Source organism: Sebastes fasciatus, chromosome 12 (assembly GCF_043250625.1).
Source record: "Sebastes fasciatus isolate fSebFas1 chromosome 12, fSebFas1.pri, whole genome shotgun sequence".
Taxonomy (NCBI): Eukaryota; Metazoa; Chordata; class Actinopteri; order Perciformes; family Sebastidae; genus Sebastes; species Sebastes fasciatus.
Window position 1 is genome coordinate 14,378,841 of NC_133806.1, and position 21,457 is coordinate 14,400,297.

General features: G+C 40.2%; 2 protein-coding genes across 2 annotated transcripts in view; both read left to right on the forward strand.

Annotated features, from left to right (window-relative positions):
* LOC141779841 (uncharacterized) overlaps window positions 1-21,457 on the forward strand; it is a 28,388-nt gene that overhangs the window by 2,784 nt on the left and 4,147 nt on the right. Inside the window, exons 6-26 of the mRNA XM_074654871.1 lie at window positions 1,267-1,417; window positions 1,529-1,644; window positions 1,738-1,819; window positions 1,920-2,054; window positions 2,167-2,241; window positions 2,324-3,132; window positions 5,103-5,236; window positions 5,597-5,810; window positions 7,710-7,893; window positions 7,972-8,112; window positions 9,736-9,941; window positions 10,061-10,208; window positions 10,387-10,505; window positions 10,610-10,688; window positions 10,824-10,958; window positions 12,076-12,150; window positions 12,265-12,470; window positions 12,561-12,775; window positions 13,501-13,864; window positions 20,458-20,585; window positions 20,898-21,108. Of these exons, the coding sequence (XP_074510972.1) occupies window positions 1,267-1,417; window positions 1,529-1,644; window positions 1,738-1,819; window positions 1,920-2,054; window positions 2,167-2,241; window positions 2,324-3,132; window positions 5,103-5,236; window positions 5,597-5,810; window positions 7,710-7,893; window positions 7,972-8,112; window positions 9,736-9,941; window positions 10,061-10,208; window positions 10,387-10,505; window positions 10,610-10,688; window positions 10,824-10,958; window positions 12,076-12,150; window positions 12,265-12,470; window positions 12,561-12,775; window positions 13,501-13,864; window positions 20,458-20,585; window positions 20,898-21,108 (3,927 nt within the window). The remainder of the gene's footprint in view (window positions 1-1,266; window positions 1,418-1,528; window positions 1,645-1,737; window positions 1,820-1,919; window positions 2,055-2,166; window positions 2,242-2,323; window positions 3,133-5,102; window positions 5,237-5,596; window positions 5,811-7,709; window positions 7,894-7,971; window positions 8,113-9,735; window positions 9,942-10,060; window positions 10,209-10,386; window positions 10,506-10,609; window positions 10,689-10,823; window positions 10,959-12,075; window positions 12,151-12,264; window positions 12,471-12,560; window positions 12,776-13,500; window positions 13,865-20,457; window positions 20,586-20,897; window positions 21,109-21,457) is intronic.
* Window positions 13,864-20,118, forward strand: c1s.2 (complement component 1, s subcomponent .2). Its single transcript, XM_074653346.1, has 8 exons — window positions 13,864-14,497; window positions 14,779-14,989; window positions 16,329-16,506; window positions 17,820-17,954; window positions 18,062-18,133; window positions 18,227-18,432; window positions 18,522-18,736; window positions 19,579-20,118. The coding sequence occupies exons 1-8, from the start codon at window positions 14,472-14,474 to the stop codon at window positions 19,943-19,945; spliced, it is 1,410 nt and encodes a 469-aa protein (XP_074509447.1). The 5' UTR covers window positions 13,864-14,471; the 3' UTR covers window positions 19,946-20,118.

Sequence of the window (21,457 nt, forward strand, 5' to 3'; positions counted from 1 at the left end):
GCATGAGACAGGTAGTCTGAAAAAAAATCATTTGCCTCTGTGTCCTCCGGTGCCCCTCATGGCATCTGTAAGATTTCACAGACCGGAGGAAAACATTCAATCAGAGCTGAGCTGGAGCCTGCCGTCTCTGAGCAGCTGTCAATCACTTACAAACTCCGATCAAACGGTCAAACTAGGCAGCGCTGATCAAATATAAATCAATATTCTGTTCCTGTAATGCCTATTTCTCACCTCAAATGTTTTCAGAAACATCTTGTAGTGTACTGTTTAGCTGTAAAATGAGAAAGTTTGTGACCCGGCAGTCATGTTGAGATCAGTTGAGGAAATACTAAGCAGCGCACACCAGCAGGAGCAAACTTTCTCATTTTACAACTAAACCGTACACTACAAGATGTTTCTGAAACCATCTGAGGCAAGAAATAGTCATTACAGTAACAGAATATTAATTCATAATTGATCAGCGCTGCCTAGTTTTACCGTTTGATCGGAGTTTGCGAGTGATTGACAGTTACCTCTGTTGAATGAACAGCCAATAGGAACGCTCTCTCTCTGAAATGACCTGCGATTGGCCAAAGTCTCTCGTCACGGGCTAGATTTTGTAAAGCCTGAAAACAGAGCCATGAGGAGGTGCAGAAGTCTAGTTTTCTCTCAGATCACTTGAATTACAATATGCTGAAAGGTTATTATGGATTTTTTGCCAAATGATGCCAAAAACATTCTGCCTACTGCAGCTTTAATGTCACAAGTGAAAATGTTACAAAGTGATCTAGTTAATTACAAATATAAAATCCTAAATACTTTTTTTGCACAAGTTTCCCCTCCCTTAAGTCAGTATTTAGTAGATGCAACCTTTGCTGCAATCACATCTTTGAGTTTGTGTGGGTAGGTCTTTATCAGCTTTGCACATCTGGACACTGACATTTGTCTCTATTCTGGACTCCGACTGTTGTTTTAAAGCCATTGCCGTGTAGCTTTGGCTTTATGTTTGAGCTCATTGTCTCGCTGGAAAACAGAGAAGTATCCCCACAGCGGGATGCTATGTTTATGATGATGAGCAGGGTTTAGTCTGATGAACAAAAAGCTCAATTTTGGTCTCTTGGTTCTTTCTCTTTGAGGTATCTTTGACTTGTGTATTCTATGTTTGTGGTGAATCATTGTACATGCTGGAAGACACATACACATGCATGTTTCACCAAAGGGAACAGAGCAGAGAGGAAGTCAGGACGCGTACATTGTGAGACGTTACCTATGTTGTTTTGTTCGCAGATTGAGACTCACTCTGGGACTCTGGGTCCATTCTGTGGCCACACGCCTCCCCCATCTCCCTTTCTGACTCACTCACATCATGTCAAAATCCGCTTGACCTCTGATGGCTTCGGCACAAACAAAGGCTTCTCTCTCCACTTCATGACCAGAGGTACTGCAGCCTCCTCACTTGTGACACAATGGGAAAATAATATTTGTTATGAAGTTTGTTGGAAACTGATCACAAATGATCATAATTGTTCTTCTCACATGTTAATTACAGGCAAGGTGTGTCCAGCGGAGGTGACCTCAGACTCCACTGTGACTCCTCAGCAAACAGAATACCGTCCGGGGGAAACAGTGACAGTAACTTGTGACCTTGGCCATGTTCCAAATACTGTGAGTGTACAGAGAACCAGAACTGTTAATAGATTTACATTTCATGTATTTAAGCCACTATTAAGCTAATTAAGTTCTCCTTTTGCAATGTAGCAAGGCACCAAGACCCTGTCATCACAGTATGTGACAGTATGCCAGAATACAGGCGTTTGGACTCCCAATTACAACTGTGAACGTGAGTCTGACTGTGACAGTTTCTTTTGACATTTTCTCTTGAATTTCTTGTTCTTTTTTTTTTTTCTTACTGTCTTTCACAATATTTTTTTCATGTGTAGTTGTGGATTGCGGTGTTCCTGATATCCCAGAAGATGGCATCCTTCAGCTGGTGGACTCAGATAACCCATACCATCAGTATGAAGACCAGATCCAGTTTAACTGCAGCTCAAAGTACTACACACTGGAAGGAGATGGTGATTATAACAAGCTTGAACACATCTATTCTGATTCCTTTAAATTAGCTTTTAAGAATGCTGCTTATTGATCTTTCATTGTTTCACCAATATGCTCTCTTCGATCTTTCAGACACGTACACTTGCAGTGCCAGTGGTGAATGGGTTTCAGGTGGCGGCAAGACAGAGATGCCGAAATGCATTGCAGGTATGACTTTAAATGTATTTGTTATATTTTCTCATGTTAGCCACTTCCGAATCTATGAATGATCTCTTTTTGTGTATTTCAGTGTGCGGGAAGCCTGAAAGCCACCAAGCAAGTTCAGCCAGAATTTTGGGAGGTAAGGATGCAAAGATGGGAGAGATACCGTGGCATCTTTTGATTAAAGAGCCGAGTAGAGGAGGAGCATCCCTGATCAATGACCGATGGGCTGTCACAGCAGCTCATGTGGTGGAAACGGCAGAGGAAACCTCTTTGCGCCTCTATGGTGGACTGATAAATGGAAGAACGATATCAAATAGGTTGTCTGATGTTGTCGTCATGGACAGTGAGAGGATCATCATTCACCCCGGCTACATCAGGGGCATTCCTCTTGTAGATCGCACCGATTTTGACAATGATATTGCTCTTATCAGATTCACTTCCAGGGTGACTTTAGGCCCAAAGCTCCTTCCCGTTTGTCTGCCAGAGGTAAACATGGACATGTTGGAAAACGAGCAGGGCACAGTGTCAGGCTGGGGGATAACAGAATCAAGGACAGGTAGTTTTGTCACGTCTGCCTTGTTAAAATATGCTCATATTGGGGTCTACTCCCTTACAGAGTGTCAGAATACACCTAACAAACCTACAACTACCAAACGCATGACTTTCACTAATAACATGTTCTGTGCTGGAGCAAATGGAAAGGACAGCTGCCAGAAAGACAGTGGAGGCCCGTTTGTTTTGCCTATGTTGGCTGAAGGCAGAGAGCCTTATTATCTGTCCGGCATTGTGTCCTGGGGACCCCCCTGTCGAGAGAGGCAGTACAAGGGTTATTATACCAAGGTGCAGAATTATGTAGACTGGATTAAGGAGACAATAGATACAATAGAAAAGTCTTAGAAAGAGGAAAGATAAGGGAGAAAATACTTCTCCACTAACCATAATAACATAATCAATATGACTGATTCAGATAATGTTTATGGAAATAAAGACTATAATCTTGTAATCAAATGTACCAACATTAATAACAAGTGATGCCATTATGACTTCATACTTCACTTTTGTATTAAAGGAATTTGCAAATCAACTGCAGAGAATGTGTGCTTTAACCAACTTAATAATATACTGTATTTTTGTCTTTTAATCAGATACACACAAAAACATGTTTCCTTCCAGGGGCCAATAATACTTAGTTATTTCATAGTTTATACATTTACCTTTCACACTGCTTTTCAGTGCCGTGTGTTTCTCTGATGAAGCATTTCATCAGATGTGTTCTCACATGTAAAACAATAACTCATGCTGTTGTTCTCTGTTTTTAAATGTAAAACAATTCAGGTGGAAAAGTTATCTTAATTTATTTATGTGGATTACAAACAAGGGCTGTCATCAACCAAAGAAATTCTTAGTCGACTAACACTCACATATGATTTTGTCGACTAATCTACTAGTTGATTTAATCAACAGATCTGTAAAAGTGAGTTTCTCCACAAGGAATCACACAAAAGCACCACTTTAAATCTTGTGTTTACCAGAGATGTGCTCATGAGTTTTTTGGAAATAAGTCATTCGGCATGGAAAAAAGCATAAAATCGACTAAAGAAAACGACCGATTAGTTGACTAAAAGGGGGCAGGCCTACTAAAATCATAAACTCTTTAAAATGTTTACACCAACAGACTGGAAGAGCTGTACACCCATAAACCAAATTACATGTCATTTTTTCTATTTTTTATTTATTATTATATTTATATTTATGTTTGTTTTTCTTTGACCAGATGGTAATGAGGAGGCAGGACCATGATTTTTAGCCCTCTATGTAATAAACCACAGGGACACGGTCTCAATTTGATGTTGTTTTGTAGGCAAAAAGTACAATGTACTCAAATTACTCCTATGCTATACTAAGCAGCATACAGCTGTCTCAATCAGCTGCTTCACTCAATGTTTTGATACCCAAATGTTTCACCATCACCAACATGCCTGCCGCTGAAGTCAAAGGCATTGTTTCTGTTTGCGGATGCTGAAAAAAAAGTCCAATAGCCCCCTCTAGTGATAGAATGAGGTTTATGGGTAAATGAGCCAGAGTTTGAAATAGAGGACATGAGAGCTGAAATCAAAAATCAAGCTGGTCTTTTTCTAAAGTTATTTTCAATAGAGAACCTCATTTGAGGTTTCTAGTTCACAAGATCGTCCTATTTCTCTATTTTTTTTATTTTTTATTTTTTTAAACAGAGTTTATTTCTGAATTTTGTTAATACAACTCTGACAATCCACTGCACAAACATGCTTGGACTGATAGATATACCCAGCCATACACCCCTGACCCATGACAATACCTAGAGGCCCCTTCAAAAGAACAAGTGTACAAAAATAAATATAAATAAATAAATACACACAAATATACAAATAAAATAAAATAGTCATAGTAAAAAAAATAAAAATAAAAATAAATAAATAAATAAAATAAAAATAAAATAAATAAACATAAATAATGATAAATTGTTAGAGGTCTAGGACAGTACACCCTATCATCTAGGGCACTAACATGCATAAAACAAGCACAGGAGTTAAGCCGAAGAGTTGAACACAAAGAGAAATCTGGGGTCCTTCGAATGTTTCGTTTGAAATTTTCGTGGTCAAATATATATATATATATATATATATATATATATAACACATGAGAACGTGTTGATATATATATATATATATATATGCACACACACACACCAAACTTTATTCAGCACTTTATTTCTCTATTTTTGAGGAATTATTTCCAGCATCGATCCTGTTTCAAAGTCAAGAGCTCATTTGATTTTGCCAAGACAAACAAGGCTTATTCCTGGCATTAACGCAGTGAGTTGCTAAATACTGGAAACGACAGACTTTGTGACATTAATGTTTCACTTGTATGTGAGACGTTTGCTCCTACAGCAGCGGATCAGTTCACTCACGGATATAGCATTTAATCCAGAGATGGGGTGGACTTCCTTTATCGTCTTGTAAGTTTGGATGAACTTTAAAACCAATTCATGTGTTGGACTTTAATTGTTTTTGCCACGAATTTCTAGCTTGATTCCAAAATTCACTGTGAATTCCTGCTATTATTGTGGAGCTGCTTGTTATATAATTGTGTGTTATCTTCTATACAACCAATATTACAGATGAGCAGTGTGTTTTATATCCGTCTCTCAGTATGCCTCCATATATAAAGCCTTGTTAATATCATAAGGTTGCAACAGCTGTGTTGATTGTGTGACTGTGTTTGTTCTTTTTCTGTTTGCATTAACTTTGGACCAGCAGCTCAGATGACCGCAAACTGATAAACAGATCGAACTCTCTCTGTCCTTGCACCTCTCCAGGTTTCTGTGTGTGTCAGTGTCTGAGTGCTGGCGGCTGCCCGACCCAGAGCCTCTGATGCATGGGGCTGTCCAGTCCCCCCAGTATCCCGAGCCTTACTCTCCCAACCTGCAGGAGCAGTGGGACCTCAGTGTGCCCGAGGGCTACCAGATCCGACTCACCTTCACACACCTGGACATTGAAGCTTCTGCAGGCTGCTATTACGACGTCCTCACAGTCAGAGCCATATTTCAACACATATGAAATCCCAAACAAAAGACCAGTGTTGTGGTGTTTGAGTTCTGAACTAACGTGTGACTCGAGTTTTGACAACCTGACTCAGGCTTGAATATTGACGACTTTATCTAGAACACTTTTTCTACCGACTACGTACGCAAATCTCCACGTTTCGCAGTTATTGCCTAAGTGCTTTCGTGTATCTCAGTGTAACTAACTGCATGATTGGTATTGCAAAAGACCCTTTCTCCTTGCAGTGGTCTCTCTTTGGGAGTAATCTCACAAGGAGGGAGCCCCATGTTAGTTTTTTAGAGGTTTGTCTTGCTTGGCCACCAGTGGCTCACATGGGGGTTCCCCTCCAAGTCTCAGCAACACAATCATACCTCTTCTTGGGCAAAATAGCTAATTTCCTATTTGGTGCTGTCATATAGGTAATTAGACCATTTCTTTCCCATTTGGCCCTCGCTGGGGTCAAATCTCCCCCCCCCACCCCCAATCCCCCTTTACCCAAAACCGATGTAAATGTGTATACTAGAACAGTTTACCACATTAGTTCAACTCAAATGCCACTTGGAGGCAGTGCAACCAAACGCAACATTGCCAAATTAGTTGTGCTTCTGGCAACCAAGCCCCTTCTCATAGGCAGTATGTGACGAGTTGGAATGAGAACGTGTTGCGCCACCAGATACTTAGTAGTCCAATATTAACTCTACATTCCACTGTTTTGGTCTCCACCGACTCCTGATGGAAGTATCTGCCTCTTTAGCTAGTAAAGTTCATTAGTCGCTAACTGCCTTTCATTTGGTGCTGGGTCCGTATAGCGTACAGTGAGCTACCAGAGCTGCTGCTGCTGAAACATATGTTGATCCGAGCAGTGAGAATGAACCGAAATGGTAAACCAAAACAATGAGCTGAAAGATGCTAAAAAAACTCCATGGAGCTGAGCGGGGGATAATTCTATGTGGGTTTGTCAATACGAGCGACCCCTTTCATGCACATATTAATTTCAGCCATTGTTAATATAAAAATATTGATTATTGCAGCTTTAAAGCTGCAGTGGGTAGAAATGGAGCAAACATAAATAAAAAAAGCATTTTTTTATAAACTGGTCACTATATCCTGAAAGTAGTACACGAGACAGGTAATGTGAATACAAATCAGATTCCTCTTTGTCCTCTGGTGTCCTCCGGTGTCCTCCGGTGCTCCTGATGGCATCTGCAGGATTTCACAGACAGGAGGTAAACAACCAGTCAAAGCCGATCTGAAGTCTGCCGTCTATGAGAGCCGGCTGTCAATCACTCGCGAACTCTGATCAAACGGTCAAACTAGGCAGCACTGATCAAATATGAATCAATATTCTGTTACTATAAGGCCTATTTCTTGCCTCAAATGTTTTCAGAAACATCTTGTAGTGTACTGTTTAGCTGTAAAATGAGAACGTTTGTGACCCGGCAGCCATGTTGAGATCAGTTGAGGAAATACCAAGCACCGCCCACCAGCCAGAGCACAGCCAATAGGAACGCTCTCTCTGAAATTACCTGTGATTGGTCAAAGTCTTCCGTCCCGGGCTAGATTTTATAAAGCCTGAAAACAGAGCCATGAGGAGGAGCAGAAGTCTAGTTTTCTCTCAGAACACTTGAATTACACTATGCTGAAAGGTTTTATATGGAGTTTTTGCCCAACGATGCCAAAAAATTGTTGCCTACTGAAGCTTTGAATAGGCCTTGAGACTCAGACTTGGACTCAAACTCAAAGATAGATGACTCAGGATGCGACTCTGACTCCAGGTTTGGTGACTCAACTGCAACACTGCAATAAATTCGGCTGCTGATAAGCATGGTGCATTACGCAACTTTCCCTCATCATGATGAAGATTTTATCCCTTCTGTGATTCTTCAGGTTCTCTATGATGCAAAGATCCTGGGGAAGTTTTGTGGCCATGAGAACTCGGCTGATGGGCATCACCCAGGCAACGAGCCCATCCTGTCTCCAGGCAACAGACTCACCCTCACATTCCAGACAGACGGCAACAACCCAGAGCGCCACCAGAATGTGGGCTTCTCTGCTCAGTACCAGGCAATAGGTACTGTAGCACTTATCCATCCTCTGTCACTTCTTCCACTACTGAACCGCCTCCCACTAACTTAACTCTCATTATCAGACATGGATGAGTGTTCTGCACCAGAACCTGAAGACGGCTCAGGTCCACTCTGCTCTCAGATCTGCCTCAACACCCTTGGCTCATACCTCTGCTCCTGTCACCACGGCTACGAGCTTCGCCCAGATCAGCGCAGCTGTGTTTGTGAGTGTTGTACGGATACACACTTGTTATGTCTGTATGTATTACAGGTGTGAATCAGGGGGGATCGATGCTCAGTAAAACTGTTGTATCTCAATTTTCAACTGCTTTGACCCAAGCCAACGTCTATTTCAGTCAGAGATACTTGTGTCAAGGAAGTGAGCATTTATGACAAATGGTTGTACAATTAGATTTGGCAGAAAAGGCTTTGCTCTCATAGAATCTGAGCAGCAATAAAGAGTCAGCTAGAACCAATCCATGCTTAACAAACACTTTCATGAACATTAGATCTTAGTAAATGCCAATAGCAATAACAATGCCAAAATCCTAACAGCAATCGACATGTACAACCCAAGCGGCAACCACTGGTGCTGAAAAACCTGAGCCAACATGGAAGTGACAAAAACTGCAGTTCTTCAAATGGCCACTTGATGTTGACTCCAAAAGGGAGTCAATCCCCACAGACCCCCATTTTAAAATGCCCAACTTTACAGCAGAAATAAACATATTTACAGCCCAGTAGAAAAAAATGGTTTTGGTCTTTATAGCTAATTTCCCCTTTCATGACAGCTGTACAGGGGCTGAATTTTTATACAACTATTCCATTTAAATTATATTAAGGCTTAAAGTTAGGCATAATTGAGGGTGTGGCCGCTTTGAGTGGCAGGTGGGTGCCGTATCAGGTCAGTAGCTGCTAGCTGTCTGCTCTGCTGCGTCACCGGGACCAACTCAGCTCCACCGACAATCCATCTTTGCCCATTTTTGAATTAGCGATGAGCTAGGCTGTGTCGTCACTGCCAAGATGGTGCCGGCCGGAGCCACGGAGACTACGTCCATATTTTACACAGTCTGTGGTACACCCGTATGAATATGATTGGATGTTACTAGTTAGCTGGTAGCTAAGCAGTTGACGAATGAGCCACTGATGGTGAAGCATGAATGAAGCAGCAGATTGAATTTAAAGCAGCAGTGGGTAGAAACGGAGCAAATATGATTTAAAAAAAGTTATTTTTATAAAACGGTCACTATATCTTGACAGTAGTGCATGAGACAGGTAATCTGAAAACAATCATGTGTCTCTGTGTCCTCCGGTGCTCCTAATGGCATCTGCAAGATTTCACAGACCGGAGGAAAACAACCAATCAGAGCAGAGCTGGAGCCTGCCGTCTCTGAGCAGCTGTCAATCACTCGCAAACTCCCATCAAACAGTCAAATTAGGCAGCGCTGATCAAATATGAATTAATATTCTGTTACTGTAATGCCTATTTCTCACCTCAAATGTTTTCAGAAACATCTTGTAGTGTACTGTTTAGCTGTAAAATGAGAAAGTTTGTGACCCGGCAGCCATGTTGAGAGAAGTTGAGGAAATACCAAGCACCGCCCACCAGCCAGAGCACAGCCAATAGGAACTCTCTCTCTGAACTGACCTGTGATTGGCCAAAGTCCGTCACGGGCTAAATTTTTTAAAGCCTGAAAACAGATCCATGAGGAGGTGCAGAAGTCTGGTTTTCTCTCAGAACACTTGAATTACAATATGCTGAAAGGTTATTATGGAATTTTTGCCCAATGATGCCAAAAATATTCTGCCTACTGCAGCTTTAACCTGTTCCTTTACCGATTTCCCAGTGTCCTGCGGCGGCGGTATATTTGATGAGCCAGAGGGACATCTGTTCAGTCCAGGATACCCTAACCCTCCACCGCATGCTGTGTCCTGTCAGTACATTATTTCTGTAGAATCTGGATTCACTGTCGCTCTTAACTTCACTGACAACTTCCACATCGATAGCGCGGACACTGAGCAAGGTCCAATCTGTCTCCATCACTGGTTACAGGTAATGGCAAGCAGCTTTCACGGACTATATATTTTTATGTGAATAAATGGAATTAAACGGTATCACTAAAAAGCTATGTTAAACAATAAATGAGCTGTGTACCAATCCTCTCTTAAAAGGTGACCATCGCAGACAACGAGCCCATGAAGCTGTGTGGTGGAAAGAGTCCAGGTCTAATAGTCACAAACTCCAACACTGTCAGACTGGACTACCACACTGACGATGAAGGCCTGAGCAACGGCTGGAGCCTGGACTACAGCACATACAGTGAGGGAGAGAGGAATGAAATGAAGCCGATGAGCAATTAAACTGCAATTGATTGAGTGTCAAAACATTTTGGTACTCGGTGAAATATATATTTTTTCACCATCCTGTTTGATTGCAACTAACAGTTGGGTAACTATGCAGTTGATGTCACATGTCTGCTTGTCCATGGTGTTTCCAGGAGTGAAGTGTCCATTTCCTGGTAATGTGGCTAAAGGCAGGGTCACTCCTATCTTGACCGAATATCTCTACAGAGACTACATCTTTGCGCGCTGTGACCAAGGATACAAGCTGATGATGGTTAGATGAACCTTCACTGTTTTTTTCTTACAACGTCTAATAGAGGGAACATCTGTATTTGTCATTGGCTGATGTGTCATCAGTTCCTCTCTTTACTCTGTCAGGACGGTCAGGAGGTCGAGGGCTTCTCTACCATGTGCCAAAGCAATGGACAGTGGCACCTCCCTCTGCCAGAATGCCACAGTATGTTTCCTTTAAGCTCAGACATAACAGCCATTCTGAAATTCATGGAAAATGTATTGTGATTCAATCACATTCTTGATCATTTCCTGTGTCACTGGCAAAATATTAATAAGTTCTTGTTTTGTTCTTCTGCAGTAATTGATTGTGGAGAACCTGACCCTTTGCTGAATGGAGGCGTGACCTTCATGTCTGGCTTTCAGAATCAGTACCGTTCTGTTGTTCAGTATCACTGTAATGAACCATTTTACTCTCTCCTTGGTGGTATAAATGGTGAGATATTAACATATAATGTTCTATGATGTACAGTTTTAGATTTTTCCTTCCATTCCCACCAGCCTTTGGTTTCCATTAGCACAATGGTTCCCAACCTGAGGTCCGGGCCCCCCTTAGCGGGGCGCCACAGATCACTGGGGGTGCGCCAGGACTTGTGTGCTCTGAGGTTGTCAAACTTAGATTTGCACAGGTATAACTAAAAACATAATAACACACTTACTAGATAATTGTACAAAAGTCTGTATATGAAACTATTCAAAAATATTTATTTTTTTGCTACTTAGTAGGCCACATGGTGTTTGAACCCGGTATTTGTGCACAGTTGCAGATAAAGATCCAGCTACGATAATATTGTTAGTCTTGTACTATTTGAAGAATTACAATAACATTTCCAATAACCCCAGAGCATTGTAAAGTCCAAAAGTCCAAATTTATTGAAAAAAGGTTTAATCATTTCCAAAATTCACAACATGTTTTTGTCTAATGAAATATTCTGCTTCAATCCATATTTGTTGGCGGTTAGCCTTTCAAAAACAACGTCTTCACTGCGGTCAAAAACCTCTTTGCTCTCCCACTTGCTGCACACAAAGGGAGGCCTGCACCTGTATTAACGGGGCGGGCTAGCAGCAATCTAACAGCACCATAAATTACATTTATTTAACCACAATAACAAAAAAATATTTTGGCTCTAATATTATTACATTAAATTAAGTCATTACAAAGAAAAGATCATCACTTTATTTATGTTGATGAAACAGATGAGTTCTATCATTAAAGAAAGTTTATTTAATAAATAAAGATAAACTCATTTAATACACTGAATCAACTTATTCCAATTGAGGATTTTGTTCGAGAATTTGTAATTGTTATAAGGGTGATAACGTCCAAAAATATTGGTGGGGGGCTCAGCTTTTCTTAGATACAAGTAGAGGGGGGTTTTAAGGAAAATAGGTTGGGAACCACTGCTAATGCTGTTTAAAGTAGCGAGATTTTAGAGTGCTATCGATTTTCAATAATGCAGATATGAATGGAAACCAATGGAAGCCTGAAAATACATTTCATACAAAATATATTTAAATCAAAATATATTTTAATCAAACTCCCTGCTCTGCAGTTGTCTTCACCTGTGAGGCCGACAGAAAGTGGAGATCCGATAACGACATCATTTTCAGACCAACATGCATACCAGGTATTGCTTTTCATTACAATAATAAAATCCTGTAAAACCTAGATCTTAAACGGAACACAAAGTCTGTACTTGTGTGAAACTTTATAAAAACATATACATCTGTATCTCATCCAGTTTGTGGCCAGCCCACACAACTCATCTCCACCTATCAGAGGATCATTGGAGGCAGTGACGCTCCAGACGATACCATCCCCTGGCAAGTGATGCTGAGTATAGATGGAAGCAGAGGAGGAGGCATGGTGATTGGAGACCGCTGGATAATGACTGCAGCTCATAACGTAATGCATGATGGAAATCTAGTACCAAACGAGACTGTACGGGTAAGTGTGCTACTATAATGTTATCTCTGTGCCAATTGCCGCCATGATTTTGAATCAACATTAATTTCTTTCTATGCTGTTGATTTGCAGATTTACATGGGGCTTACTAATGTTAATGCCTTGATGAACTCTCCTACGTATGCTGCCTCGATCCACACTCACCCTTTATACAACAACCCCAACCACGTTGACTTCAACCATGACATTGCCTTGATCAAAATACAAGACCCAATCACATTCAACTCATCTGTTATGCCAATATGTTTGCCAGCAGAGGGCGCCACATACGTCACTGGCACGATGGGGTAAATAAACAACTGCTGGGTTTCATTTCATAATGCTATGTAATCCATTTCATGTTATTACCAGCCGCGATGCTGGTATTGTTTTCACCTTGTGAGTCTGTGTGTGAGGCAAAATGTGGTCCTGGAGACACCTACTGTAGTGGGAACTACCTCAGATGCCGTTTTTAATACTTTGCCAGGAGTTTATATTTCTGTCAGTCTGTGGACAGATATTGTCACCATGATAGTGTCGCATCCGTACAAGATGCAGTACGAAACTTAACAGGCGTGTAATTGAGAGGATGGGTGTGGTCCGAGCAAGGGCACTGGAAGTAGTGGGATAGGAAGTTGGGAAGGGGCCATTGCCCCTCTTTACGCCCCTGGTCCGATTTGGCGTCTATGATGTATCACATGATGTATCTGGATGTAGATGGTGTCTAGTTTTATTTTATTTTTTCCACTTTAAGTTTTGGAAACACTTACTTTAGTGAGAAATACCACAGAAGCGTTTTTTTAGACCTTTGCCAGGTGTTTATATTTTTGTAGACAGATTTTGTGACCGTAAGTGTCGAAAAGTGCAAGATGCAGTCATGAAAGTTGACTAGTGTGTAGTTCAGATCAAAATGAAGAAAGAAAATATGTGTGGTCCGAGCAAGGGTGTGATCCCATTGTAAGATGGTCTCTAGATTTACATTACTTTTTTCTGAATTCACCATGAGTGTCTTGTCTTCTACATTTTTTTTCAGACTGGTGTCAGGCTTTGGCATAACAGAAACTGACAAGCGACGGATTTTAACAAATAAGATGAAGTATGTGCAAGTCCCTGTGGTGGAGCAGCTGGCATGCAGTGATTCAATCACTGAGTTGAAGAAGAAAAGGGACTATGTGCCAGTGTTGACAAATAACATGTTTTGTGCTGGAGTCCCTGAAGGGGGGAAGGACTCCTGCCAAGGTGACAGTGGAGGCCCCTACGCCCTGAGAGACGATGGACGGTTCTGGGCTGCTGGGATTGTCAGCTGGGGGTTTGACTGCGGACAGCGGGGAACATATGGAGTCTATACCAGAGTCATCAACTACGTAGACTGGATCAACAAGACTATGCAGGAGAACTGAATTTGACAGTAATTCAATACAATGTGATGTAAAGGTGTTGACGAAACCAAACATCTACAATAAAATAAGAAAAGAGAAATAATTTTGCTCGAAATATACTCTTTCTGCATTGTCACAAAAAAGCTATGAAGTGAGATAATCTTCCAGTTGACAATAAAATCATCAAATACAAATTTCTACCTATTATTTTGAACCATTACAAAACTTCCTAAAACTATTGAACGAATATCATACTGATTGTAAAGTCACCGCATTGTATTAAAATCTCTCAAAAGATTAGTCACAGATCTTTTCTCTGGTTAAGATAACTGGATTAATTTCCACTTCAGCTCCTTCTTACCAGCTTGGTATTTGTCGGTCAATGTATTTTACAGAAACTCTAATCCTTCTTCTAGTTTGGTTAGTCAGAGTTATTGAGTCATATTGGCCCTGTTTTTCTCCACTTTGTACCTGCAATTATTTTTTGCCAAGACAAACAAATCCTGAAGGTTAAATCCCATTGCAAAATACTACAAATCACAGCTTGAGTGACATTAATGGTCCATTTGAGCACAAGACATTTCACCTAAAGCTGCAGTCTCACAGAGATAAACGTATTGCAGACATGGGATGGACCTACTGTGTTATATGGTAAGCTTGCTCAAATTCTTTCACCTTCATGTTGCATGATTTATTGAATTTTCTTTTTCGTGAATTTCTATCTTGATAATAAAACTGGAACTATACTATAGCACTGTCTATGAGCACATTTGTCTATACTATATATATATATATATATATATATATACTGTATATAAACGGTATAGAAGCAGTACCATGTAGTTGCAAAAGTTAAACATATGTGTGTTGTTATTTTTCTTTTAGCATAAACTTTGGATTAGTAAAATCTTTCTGTTTACCCACAATTTCAGGTTTCTGTGCTTGTCAGCGAGTGAGTGCTTGCTGCTGCCCAATGAGCCAGAAATATCTGGAGAGATCCAGTCCCCTCAGTATCCCCTGCCTTACCTTCCCAACCAGCTGAGGATGTGGACCTTCGGGTCTCCCGAGGGCTACCAGATGCAGCTGTCCATAACACACCTGGATATTAAAGCTTCTCCGGGCTGCAATCAAGACTCTTTGATGGTCAGGACCATATTGAAACCTAATATTATACAATAGTCTAAACAATAGATCAGTGTTTTCTAAGTCTAATATTTATTACTTCACTTTGACTTGAGCATCTGTCTGGCCATCCTAACTGGTGTACAGTAAACCTGATGGTAGAGTATGGCACAAAAAGGGCGAGTCCATTATTTTCGTTATTTTGAGGTTTTTATATAATTTTGTAGCTTCCCAGTGGTGTTCCTTATATATTCAAAAACGAACATTCAAATTTTGGTTAAGTATTTCAGCCCGTTCTCATTCCCAGGGCGACGCTTTGTCACCGCCGTCGGTGCCACACAAGGCAGCCTATAGCGCCGGAATGCAAATCACCTGGCTTTTCTACTACTAATTACTATTTTATGAATGAAGTCTGGTGGCTTTGAACACGGCTTCAGTTCTTAGTCAGAAAGGGCTATCTGATGGCATTGTAAAGCTGTGAACATATTCTGAATTTTTTAGGTGGCTAATATACCTTTTTCTGCAGCTTCCGTCCACAGAAGCGTTACCTCGCCATCAGACAGGGGAACTGAAGCCGTTATATAGCTTTCTTCAAAGCCACCAGACTCTTCACAAAAATGACAATTTTACTTCACAGAACATGAGTATACAGTATATACAACCTCACTTCAAAAAATCTGAAGTAACCCTTTCAGTTATTTCCAAACTTAGCACAGCTAACTTTGATGCCGCTAGCCCGCTAGCCGTCACTGCTTTTTGCTAAGTGTGCATTTCCATTTGAAAAAAAACAAACGGAAAATTTAACTAAAATCAAAGTGACTGGACCAATATAATATACATCCATGGTTTGAACTTGTTGAGGACTTGATGTTTGGTGCCTAAAATGGGCTGTTCGAGTGTATTACATCCTGTCCTCATGCACAAATGTTTTGCAATTCAGTGTTCTGCTTAAAGCAAGACTATGCTACTTTTGAAAGAATACATTTTACAAATGAAAAGTTTAAATCTTAAGCAATAAAACGCACCATTGCTCAATTCAATACACTGAGGAGCTTTGGTGCTACAGCCTTACTTGGTCTGGGATGACCAGTAGCTTATGGTGGCTAATGTTAGCAAACTTTAGGTAAATATTGCTGTATAACGCACATCACTGAGTAACTTCACTGTATGACTCTTCTTCACTTGTGCTATTGTCACATTAGTTAAACATTTTAACGAAAAGCCAAACAATAGCTTAGCATTTGGCCTCATCGTCATTTGCAGCCACAAAAGTTGCATCTTGCTTGAACTGACCTAGATGGAACTGTGTTTGTTAGGGAGTGACTCGTCATATAGTTTTACAATATCTTACACTTTTCAGGTTCTCTATAAAGAAAAGGTCCTGGGGAAGTTTTGTGGCCAGGAAAATTCCACTGATCATCCCGGCACAGAGACGATCTTTTCTCCAGGCAACGAAGTGACTCTCATATTCAGAGCAAGTGACTCCTCTCCACAGCTCCAACAGCACATTGGCTTCTCTGCTACCTACAAGGCTATAGGTACATCTTTTCTGGTCACTGCCCTCTTCTCTACAATGCATTATGTCCCCTAACCTTCAAGAGAAATTCCACTTTAAAACATGAATAACATGGTGCCTTTCCAGGCATTTTGGTCAGTATGATTGATATCAGCAAACATATACGTATAACAACATTACCCTTACGAAAAAGTAGTAGACTTCAATTTACTGTTATGAAGTAAACTTAAGTTAAGTTCAAGTATACTTTATGTAGTAAGTATACTAATATCAATGTACAAGTAAAAGTATATTTGTAAGTCTACTACTTCAATCTTGGGACTAAATTGGCCCACTTTTTATTTTATAAAAGTATACTTTTAAGTGTACTTTAAGTGTAAAAATAGTAATCTTTGAGTGCACAACTAGTTTACATCTAAGTTATATTTTGTAAAGCATGCTATACTATGAAGTGAACTATACTAGAAGTGAATTTATAGGTATACTGTTATAGTATACTAGTTACGTATTTGTAGCTCACGTTTTAGTTTATGAAAGTACACTTTAAAGTATATTCTCAGTAAACTACTAGTTTAATAGTTTTAACTGCAAGTATACTTAAAAAAATTGTTTTTCTCGCATGTCTCCACAGTAAACGGAGAATACAAAGACGTAGAAAGCCAAATATACTTATACTTTTCTCTGTACTTGTCAGTAAAAACCAAGTATACTTATACTTTTCTCTGTACTTGTCAGTATAAACCAAGTATACTTAGACTTTTCTGTATACTTCTCAGTATAAACCAAGTATACTTAGACTTTTCTGTATACTTTTCAGTATAAGCCAAGTATACTTAAGTATAATTTTGTCAGGTATATCTCTGATAACTACATAAAAAGAAAACTGAAAGCATACTCTCTTATTTTAAGTCTAAAAGAAGTATACTAATGGCACACTTGAATAAACATCTTTTTGGTAAGGGTATCTCTTTAAACTGGAAATAATCAAAGAATCAATCAGTGAATTCACCATGACTTCTGTCATCGTCCTCTAGGATGTGATCAATCATTAAGCAGCTCCAAAATGTGTCTCTCTCTATTGATGAAATTATAACAGTCTTGATTGTGTGTTGATCTGCGGGACTTCTTCAAATTCTACAACTGTAGATATGTGCGTAATGTTTTGTTATCATGTCCTTTCCAGCGGTGAAATGTCCATTTCTGGGGAATGTGGGCTAAATGCATTGTGACTCCTGTCTATCTGAATATTTCTACATCTGTGTGACCTGTGACCAAGGATACAAGCTGATGATCTCTGGCAACATATTAATATGTCCTTGTTTTGTTCTTCTGCAGTAATTGATTGTGGAGAACCTGAACCTTTGCTGAACGGAGGCGTGACCTTCCTGTCTGACTTTCAGAATCGTTACGGTTCTGTTGTTCAGTATCACTGTAATGAACCATTTTACTCTCTCCCTGGAGGCGCAAATGGTGAGATATTTATATATCATTACAAAAATAGCATTAATAAAAATTAGCATTTTTAATATAGCTTTACTAAAAATAAATGCCACCATCTTGTCCCCTCTGGTCTTCAGTTAGTTTCACCTGTGAAGCAGACAGGAAGTGGAGATCCAACCACAGTGATGTCATTCCAACATGTTTACCTGGTAATGAAAGCCTGTGATACCTAATCTAAAACACTTTCATTCAAACATGAAGTCTGTGTCTGTGTGAGCTTAAGTTATGTCTATCTCATCCAGTTTGTGGCAAGCCCACAAAACTTATCTCCACCTATGAGAGGATCATGGGAGGCAGTGACGCTCCAGACGATACCATCCCCTGGCAAGTGATGCTGAGTATAGATGGAGGCAGAGGAGGAGGCATGGTGATTGGAGACCGCTGGATAATGACTACAGCTACTAACGTAATGCATGATGGAAATCCAGTATCAAACGAGACTGTACGGGTAAGTGCGCTACTATAATGTTATCTCTGTGCCAATTGCCGCCATGATTTTGGATCAACATTAATTTTTGCGGATTTGTTGATTTGCAGGTTTACATGGGGCATACTAATCTTAATGCCTTGATGAACTCTCCTGTGTATGCTGCCTCGATCCACCCTCACCCTGAATACAACAACCCCAACCACGTTGACTACAACCATGACATTGCCTTGATCAAAATACAAGACCCAATCACATTCAACTCATCTGTTATGCCAATATGTTTGCCAGCAGAGGGCGCCACATACTTCACTGGCACGATGGGGTAAATAAACAACTGCTGGGTTTCATTTCATAATGCTATGTAATCCATTTTATGTTATTACCAGCCATGACGCTCGTATTGTTTTCACCTTGTGAGTCTGTGTGTGAGTCGTCATGGCAAAATGTGGTCCTTGAGACACCTACTGTAGTGGGAACTACCTCAGATGCCGTTTTTAATACTTTGCCAGGAGTTTATATTTCTGTCAGTCTGTGGACAGATATTGTCACCATGATAGTGTCGCATCCGTACAAGATGCAGTACGAAACTTAACAGGCGTGTAATTGAGAGGATGGGTGTGGTCCGAGCAAGGGCACTGGAAGTAGTGGGATAGGAATTTGGGACGCCTTTACGCCCCTGGTCCGATTTGGTGTCTATGATGTATCACATGATGTATCTGGATGTAGATGGTCTCTAGTTTTATTTATATTCTCCACTTTAAGTTTTGGAGACACCTACTGTAGTGGGAAATACAACAGAAGTGTTTTTTAGACCTTTGCCAGGTCTGTGGACAGATTTTGTGACCGTGATAGTGCAAAGATGCAGTCATGAAAATTTACCAGTGTGTAGTTGAGATCAAAATGAAGAAAGAAAATGTGTGTGGTCCGAGCAAGGGCGCCGTAAACAGGGGGGGTAGGAAGTGGAAGAACTTTTCGCCCCTGACCCGATTTGGCATCACGGCTGGTGTGATCCCATTGTAAGATGGTCTCTAGTTTTACATTGTATTTAAATCTTTGTTTTATTTTTTTCCCTTGTTGTAAATCTTGTCCAGCTTCTAGACAGGAGACTGATTTGCTTTTTTCTGAATTCACCATGAGTGTCTTGTCTTCTACATTTCTTTTCAGACTGGTGTCAGGCTTTGGCATAACAGAAACTGACAAGCGACGGATTTTAACAAATAAGATGAAGTATGTGCAAGTCCCTGTGGTGGAGCAGCTGGCATGCAGTGATTCAATCACTGAGTTGAAGAAGAAAAGGGACTATGTGCCAGTGTTGACAAATAACATGTTTTGTGCTGGAGTCCCTGAAGGGGGGAAGGACTCCTGCCAAGGTGACAGTGGAGGCCCCTACGCCCTGAGAGACGATGGACGGTTCTGGGCTGCTGGGATTGTCAGCTGGGGGTTTGACTGCGGACAGCGGGGAACATATGGAGTCTATACCAGAGTCACCAACTACATAGACTGGATCAACAAGACTATGCAGGAGAACTGAATTTTACAGTAATTCAATACAATGTGATGTAAAGATGTTGACGAAACCAAACATCTACAATAAAATAAGAAAAGAGAAATCATTTTGCTCGAAATATACTTTTTCTGCATTGTCACAAAAATGCTATGAAGTGAGATAATCTTCCAGTTGACAATAAAATCATCAAATACAAATTTCTACCTATTATTTGAACCATTACAAAACTTCCTAAAACTATTGAATGAATATAATACTGATTGTAAAGTCACCGCATTGTATTAAAATCTCTCAAAAGATAAGTCACAGATCTTTTCTCTGGTAAAGATAACTGGATTAGTTTCCACTTCAGCTTACCAAAACCTTCTATCTTAACAACTTGGTATTTGTCGGTCAATGTATTGTACAGAAGCTCTAATCATTCTTCTAGTTTGGTTAGTCAGAGTTATTGAGTCATATTGGCCCTGTTTTTCTCCACTTTGTACCTGCAATTATTTTTGCCAAGACAAACAAATCCTGAAGGTTAAATCCCATTGCAAAATACTACAAATCACAGCCTGTGTGACAGTAATGGTCCATTTGAGCACAAGACATTTCGCCTAAAACTGCAGTCTCACAGAGATAAACGTATTGCAGACATGGGATGGACCTACTGTGTTATATGGTAATCTTGCTCAAATTCTTTCACCTTCATGTTGCATGTTTTAGTGAATTTTCTTTTTCATGAATTTCTATCTTGATAACAAACTGGAACTACACTACAGCACTGTCTATGAGCACATTTTTATATACTATATATATATGTATATATATACTGTATATATATATACATATATATATAGTGTATATATATACTGTATATAAACCGAAGCAGTACCATGTAGTTGCAAAAGTTAAACATGTTTGTGTTATTGTTCTTTTTCTTTTAGCATAAACTTTGGATTAGTAAAATCTTTCTGTTTACCCACAATTTCAGGTTTCTGTGCTTGTCAGCGAGTGAGTGCTTGCTGCTGCCCAATGAGCCAGAAATATCTGGAGAGATCCAGTCCCCTCAGTATCCCCTGCCTTACCATCCCAACCAGCAGGGGAGGTGGGTCTTCGGGTCTCCCGAGGGCTACCAGATGCAGCTGTCCATAACACACCTGGATATTAAAGCTTCTCCGGGCTGCAATCAAGACTCTTTGACGGTCAGGACCATATTTAAACCTAATATTATACAATAGTCTAAACAATAGATCAGTGTTTTCTAAGTCTAATATTTATAACTTCACTTTGACTTGAGCATCTGTCTGGCCATCCTAACTGGTGTACAGTAAACCTGATGGTAGAGTATGGCACAAAAAAGGCGAATCCATTATTTTCATTATTTTGAGGTACTTATATCATTCTGTAGCTTCCCAGTGGTTTTCCTTATATATTCAAAAACGAACATTCAGATTTTGGTTAAAGTATACCTTTTTCTGCAGCTTCCGACCACAGACGGTACTTACCTCGCCGCCAGACAGGGGAACTGCTTAAAGCAAGACTGCAACTTTT

Coding starts and splice junctions, on each gene's coding strand:
- c1s.2 (XM_074653346.1), top strand. CDS start 14,472: ATGGGATGGACCTACTGTGTTATATG. Junction 14,498..14,778: donor TGGACCTACTGTGTTATATG/GTAAGCTTGCTC, acceptor CCACAATTTCAG/GTTTCTGTGCTTGTCAGCGA. Junction 14,990..16,328: donor GCAATCAAGACTCTTTGATG/GTCAGGACCATA, acceptor TACACTTTTCAG/GTTCTCTATAAAGAAAAGGT.